Source organism: Apaloderma vittatum, unplaced genomic scaffold (assembly GCF_000703405.1).
Source record: "Apaloderma vittatum isolate BGI_N311 unplaced genomic scaffold, ASM70340v1 scaffold28333, whole genome shotgun sequence".
NCBI classification, from domain to species: domain Eukaryota; kingdom Metazoa; phylum Chordata; class Aves; order Trogoniformes; family Trogonidae; genus Apaloderma; species Apaloderma vittatum.
In genome coordinates this window covers 1,015-6,951 of record NW_009710256.1, presented here as the reverse complement: position 1 = coordinate 6,951, position 5,937 = coordinate 1,015, and the positions used below count along the sequence as shown (strand labels likewise).

General features: G+C 58.2%; 1 protein-coding gene across 1 annotated transcript in view; it reads right to left on the bottom strand.

Annotated features, from left to right (window-relative positions):
• Positions 1-136: 136 nt before the first annotated feature.
• The window catches only part of PSMD2 (proteasome (prosome, macropain) 26S subunit, non-ATPase, 2), a 6,674-nt gene continuing 873 nt past the window's right edge, over positions 137-5,937 (bottom strand). The window contains 18 exon segments of the mRNA XM_009867244.1: positions 137-423; positions 503-621; positions 703-829; positions 996-1,090; positions 1,190-1,358; positions 1,492-1,575; positions 1,783-1,928; positions 2,014-2,115; positions 2,211-2,373; positions 2,730-2,817; positions 2,897-3,024; positions 3,396-3,502; positions 3,695-3,841; positions 4,126-4,186; positions 4,387-4,531; positions 4,820-4,978; positions 5,066-5,290; positions 5,860-5,937. The exon segment at positions 5,860-5,937 is cut by the window's right edge and continues 2 nt beyond it. Coding sequence (XP_009865546.1) covers positions 241-423; positions 503-621; positions 703-829; positions 996-1,090; positions 1,190-1,358; positions 1,492-1,575; positions 1,783-1,928; positions 2,014-2,115; positions 2,211-2,373; positions 2,730-2,817; positions 2,897-3,024; positions 3,396-3,502; positions 3,695-3,841; positions 4,126-4,186; positions 4,387-4,531; positions 4,820-4,978; positions 5,066-5,290; positions 5,860-5,937 — 2,326 coding nt within the window. The 3' untranslated portion in view covers positions 137-240.

The following is a 5,937-nucleotide window of genomic DNA, read 5'->3' as shown; positions in this document are numbered from 1 at the left end:
CCCATGGCAACCGACAACTCTGTGTTCACCCCTCTTTTCAGGGGTCTGTGAGCTGCGTGGCCCCCATAGGCAGCAGCTACCCTTAAGAGGAACTGAGCTCACAACCTCAGCACAAGGAGGGTACAGCAGCACTAGAGTCTCCACATAGTTTATTTTCTTGACTCTCAGTAACAAAAACAAACTAGGTTTATTTTCCCTCCCTCCCAAACCTCCTACCCACCCCCCAGCCCCCCACTTGGCTCAAACGTCATAGTTGGGGTTCTTGCGTAGGATAACAAATCCCTCCAGGATGGGCGTCACGGGCACGTGCTCCTCTGTGGCCAGCTCTGCCCGCTCTCCATGTGCCAGCAGCACCGGCGTCGTGTGAGTCTGGAAGCCTGTGATGGTTTTGGGCTTGCCTGCCTGGCCCACCACGTCCACAGCCTGTGAGAGAAGAACGAGGTAAAGGCCGGGGACGCACTGGGATGCCGGAGCACCGTTCCCGGCTCTGCTCGCCCCTTACCTGTCCCACCCGAACTGACACGGGCAGAGGTCGCAGCTCCTCATCAAAGGTGACCAGCATGCGGGGCTGCATGGCAGCAACGAGGCCGTACAGAACGTAGTGGGACTTGCCCAGGATAACTGGAGAGGAGATAGAAGGGGCTGAGCAGTGCCCACCCTGCAGGATAGAGGGGTGCCAAGGGGCGAGCCCACAGTACTCACTGTTGCGCACATCGAGGAAGGACACGAGGACAGTCAGCAGCCCGGCCACAGCCACCTGGCTCATGAGCTGGCGATCACTGTGGTAGGGGCATAGGGTGAGCGTCCCCTTACCCAGGTGGGTCAGGCCCTGGTGTGGCAGAGAAAGCTTGTGAGAGCAGGATGGGATAATGCCTGGGACCCTCAGTCCTGCCTGGCAAGAGGGTGCTACCCCCAGGGCACCACTCTCTTGCACCCAAGGCAGGGACCCCAACCCATCCCTTTCCCGCCACAAGCAGCGAGCTCAGGATAATCACCTGGGCTAACCGCACCATGAAGAGGTTGTTGGGGTCCTTGGCGTGGTACTGGGCAAGCTGCCGCAGCATTGCTGCCAGCCGGGCATTGTTGGTACCTGGGGAAGAGGAGGTGCAGACAGAGAGTGGGGTGCATGGCTTGGGCCCCCCACCTGCCCCCACACCCGAGTCCCGAACCAGCTGTCGCCTAGGCTTACCACTGCCCACCATGCCCATGGCGAAGATGGAATTGTAGGAGACCTCAGGGTCAGCGTCGTGGGAGAACTTGCTGAGGGTGTCAAGGATGTTGAGGCGGGGGTTGGAGACCGAGATAAGGGCCAGGGCCAGGGGCACGGCACGGCGAAGGGTGGGCTCCCCGTACCGCAGCTGTATGGAGGGGAGGTGGGTGTTAGACCCAGCTTACCAAGGGCAGGGAGGTTCTACAGATCTGTGAGGCAAGACTCAGTCCCTATTCCCAGGTCTCATCTCAGCTCTGTGCTGTAACCACGGTGTCACTCACCAGGTGGCCAAAGGTGCGCAGGGCCATCTCTGCACCAATCTCCTCACCCATGGCAATGAGCGCGATCCCCAACACTGCGACACCCTATGGGGACACGGGCTCTGAGCACCAGGCAGGGAGCACCCAGCCCAAACCCCAAGTTCTCACAGCCCCTGAGCCCAGGGAGACAAGGAGAGCAGGGATACTGCTCGGGGCTGTTCCCTGCAAGCTCTTATCACGCGAGTGGCTTAGGGACCACCCCAAAGCCAGCTTCTGCACCTGGCACACAGGACCCAGCCCACATATCCCCACCTGGTGAGCCCCCATGTCAGCTGAGCTCTCTTTCTTCTCCTTTTCTTTCTTGTCCTTTTTGTCCTTGTCCTCCTCTTTCTCCTTGGAGTCAAAGTGCTCACTGCAGATGTGCAGAAGCTGTTGCACCTTCAAGACATTCCCTGAGCCTGGGGGAAGACCAGAGGGTAAGGATCAGCAGAACAAGGGCCCAGGACCTGCTCCTGCCTCTCCTGCCTTATCAGCCCAACTCACCTGCATAGGCACAGATGTCCACCAGTGTGTTGGCAAAGCTGCGGAAAGGCTCCGACACCACCTCCAGCGCTGCCAAGATGGCCTCTATGGCTTCTCCCTTCCCTGCCGAGGAAGGTGCAGTGGTTAGAGGACAGCAGCAGAGGGATGCTCCCACCCCGTCCCCCAACTCAGGAGTCACTGGCACTGCCTGGCCTTACCCAAGTGGTTCAAGCCCAGGCCAAGCGGCAGCCACCGGGCATATGTGTCCTTCAGGTCTGTCTCCGATTTCTCCATGATGGTCTGGAGGATGGTTGAGGTGACATCCCCGTTGCAGGAACCCACTGATATCATCCCACAGGCCAGGGCAGTGACACCAGCCACCTGGTGAAGAGAAGGAGACATGTTGTACCTGTGGACAGAGCAAGGTGGCCCACATCTTGGGGCCACGTCTGCACAGTGTGAGGGCTACCCAGCCTCGAGGAGCACCCTTGGTCCCCACTCTCTGCAAAAGATTGGGCTACTGGAAGACCTGACAGGTTCCCACTCTCCCACATCTACAATCCCGTCATGGGAGCAGCTCAGATAGGGAAAATAGGGTCGTGCTCTTCTGGCACAGCATCGAAGAGCATTGCTCCTGGAGACTGAAAGGGCTGCAGGACAGCCTGTGTATCCCCAGGAGCTGCTGGGGACCCTCTGGGGAAGCAGGACCCCCAGGCAAACCCTGCCCCACTCCTCACCTCCATGCTGGACTTGGGATCTCCCATCACAGGCAGCAGCAAAGTCAGGACGTCCTCACGGTTGGAGCCCGCGTATGCCAGTCCCAGCCTGCAGAGAGTCCAGCGGGCTGTGAGGGGGAAGCCTCACCACCCTGCACAGAATGGGGTGGCTGGGGCCAGGCCCTTACCCAAAAATGGCTCCGATCCTCATGGTGTTGCTGTTGTGGAGCACATAGTCAGACAGGAGGGCCAGGGCAGGGTCACACTCGTTCCTCACTCCTGAGTTGACAATGCCACAGGCCAGAAGAGCTCCCGACTGCATGGCATAAACACAGTCACACACCAGCCACCAACACACAAAGCCAGTAACTAACGTCACCCCACATGTTGCACCCGCTCCCCGGGATGGGCAAGCAGCTACCAAGCAAGCAACCCCACTCTAGAGCCAGCTGAGCAGTCCAAAGCTCATAGCTCTGTGACAAGGGGACCCCAGAGGTGCTTCATGCAGTCCCCAAGAGCTCCACACCTTCCTGTGAGCTGCTAGAACACCTGGGAGCCCCCTCTCCGGGCAGGAGCTGAGCCACACAGCAGACCAAGGCAAGGTCAGCCCCTCCCTGAGGCAGTCACACACCCAACCCTGCAGCAGGGCTGCCCCACGCAGCCCATGCTGGGATCAGAGCCACCAACCTTGATGTAATCCTCCGAGGAGTACAGGTACTTGTCAATCTGCGTGAGGCCCCCGTCCACATCCCACAGCAGTATCGTGCCCAGAGAGGCTGCAGCACTCAGCATCCCTGCAGTTCCAGGGGAGAAGAGCCCACGTCAGCCCTGAATCACTGTGCCCTACTTGGGGCAAGTGGTAGCTAGGGGCAGCCCAGTGGCATCCATGTCCTGCAGCCCCCCCTTTCAGCAAGCCCCAAAAAGGAACAAGGTAGCAATCCCAAGCCTAGGGGCACCTCTGGTGCCCACCCATCCAGCTCCCTCACCGTGGTCCTTGTTCTTGTACAACCATTTATTGCCATCATCCGTCAGCAGCTTGTCCTGTCCAAACGCAGCGTTCACAAAGCCGTTCACAAAGGAGGAAGCCAAATTCATCCGGGCCGAGTCCACTTGGGAACCACTCCCCCCGAACCCTGGGGAACAATGTCAGGGTGAGCCAGGCAGCACAAGAAGCCCTGTCAGCCCTGCACCACACGGCCATCCCACGCCGTGGAGGGGATGAGGCCCTGTCCCACCACCAGCAGGAAGGAGAAGCCCAAATCCATAGCAGGCAGCTGGGTCTGCTCCACACCAGGTCAGAGACTGCGAGCAGGTCATCTGCCCATCTCAGGACACATAGCACCAGCCTGGAGGTGCCTTGCAGCCCCAGGAACTCCCCACAGGCAGAGACAGCAGAAGCCACGACACAAGCCCTTACGGTTATTTTCCAGGTGAGTTTTGTAAATGTCGTCTGGCACTTTGGGTTCCATGATGTCCAGCTGCAGACACAAGGGAGAAGGAAGTTACCTTCCTGGCCAGCACACCCCAAGGAAGTCACCCTACAATGGCAACCTCTCCAGGAGGGGTGAAGGATCATAGGGATGAAGGAGCTCTTCTCACATCTTTCCACAGAGCCTGGCAACCAGGGTAGTCACAGCTGGAAGTAGCCCAGGGTTCTTTTCCCAGCTGTGACACTCACCTCTCTGGCCAACGCCAGAAAGTTGCTGTTGAGCTGGACATTGGACATGATCTCAGTCAGGTCCTCGTACTCCTCCACATCTTCATTCAGTTCCAGGAAGACCCCGTGGCGTCCCAGCATAAAGGCCATCTGCTTCTGGACAACTCTGCACAGACGAAGAGGTTTCACAGGAGCCCACATCCCAGCTAGCCCCCCAGCCCAGACATGCTTTCGCCAAACAGTGAGCCCACCTGCCCCTCCTCTACAAGTGCACAAGAGCAGTCCAGAGATGACTCGCTCTTGCCCGTCATGATTTTAGGGACAAGAGGCTCAGTCCAAACCCCCAGACACCTCTGGTGGTGGCAGCATCCAACCCAACTCTGCCTAGACAGGGAGCTGTGCCCCACCACAAGGGATGAAGGTCCCAGAGGGCAGGGAACAAGTCTCTGCTTACACATCTTTGCAGGAAGTGAAGATGTCCTCCACCAGCTCCACATCATTGAGCATGAGAGCCAGGCGCAGGGCTTCAGGGTAGCGGCTGAACTTGCGGAAGATGCCCAGGGCACAGCGCAGGAGAGCCGAGTTCTCAGGCTCTGGGACATAGCTTACACAGCTTTAAGAAGGAGACAGACATGAGGGTGACAACCACGTCGGACAACCTTGAGCCCACCAGGGACTTCAGCCCGCTGAGCACCCTCACCTGGTCAGGTAGAGGCACACTTTGGAGTAGGCGTTGTCATCAATGTACTTCTCCAGCATGTCCATCTGCTCGATCTCCATGAGCAAGTCACAGGCCTCGTGCTCTGCATTGTGGGCCATGTTGTAGGGGACGATCTCCTTGACCAGGGTGAGAAGCGTGTCCCTCTGAGCCTTGTCGGCCTCATCGATCTCCTGCCACTCCTTAGCCACCTCCCCTGCCAAATGCCTGCAGAGACAAACAGACTTCACTGTCACAGAAATGAGCTTCACCCAGCCCCAAGGATGTGGAGCAGCTGCTAACTATCCAAGGTTGCGTATTGTTTACAGGGACTCCACATTCTTGCAAGAGCGAGAAGCGTGTCCCTCTGAGCCTTGTCGGCCTCATCGATCTCCTGCCACTCCTTAGCCACCTCCCCTGCCAAATGCCTGCAGAGACAAACAGACTTCACTGTCACAGAAATGAGCTTCACCCAGCCCCAAGGATGTGGAGCAGCTGCTAACTATCCAAGGTTGCGTATTGTTTACAGGGACTCCACATTCTTGCAAGAGCTCATGGGGTCAAGCCCAGAAGAGGAATAGTGTTAAGAGGAGAGATTACAGAGGCCACAGTGTCTGCAAGATGTCTGCAGCTAGCAAATCACTGTGGAGAGAGGACGAGGTGACATGTGTGCGGGTGTGACAGAGGCAGCCGAGCACAAGCCCAGCAAGTTGGGACATATCTTGGGCATCAAAGCTCTCAGGGAAATCACCCTGAGCCCTTGTTCTTCCCCAGGTCCTGCCCTCACGCAGGCTTACCTGACATATTCATGTCCCCATGATGCCAGCTCCTCCTGGGAGCCCACCAGCCGGTACTTCAGACACTCACGCTCCCCA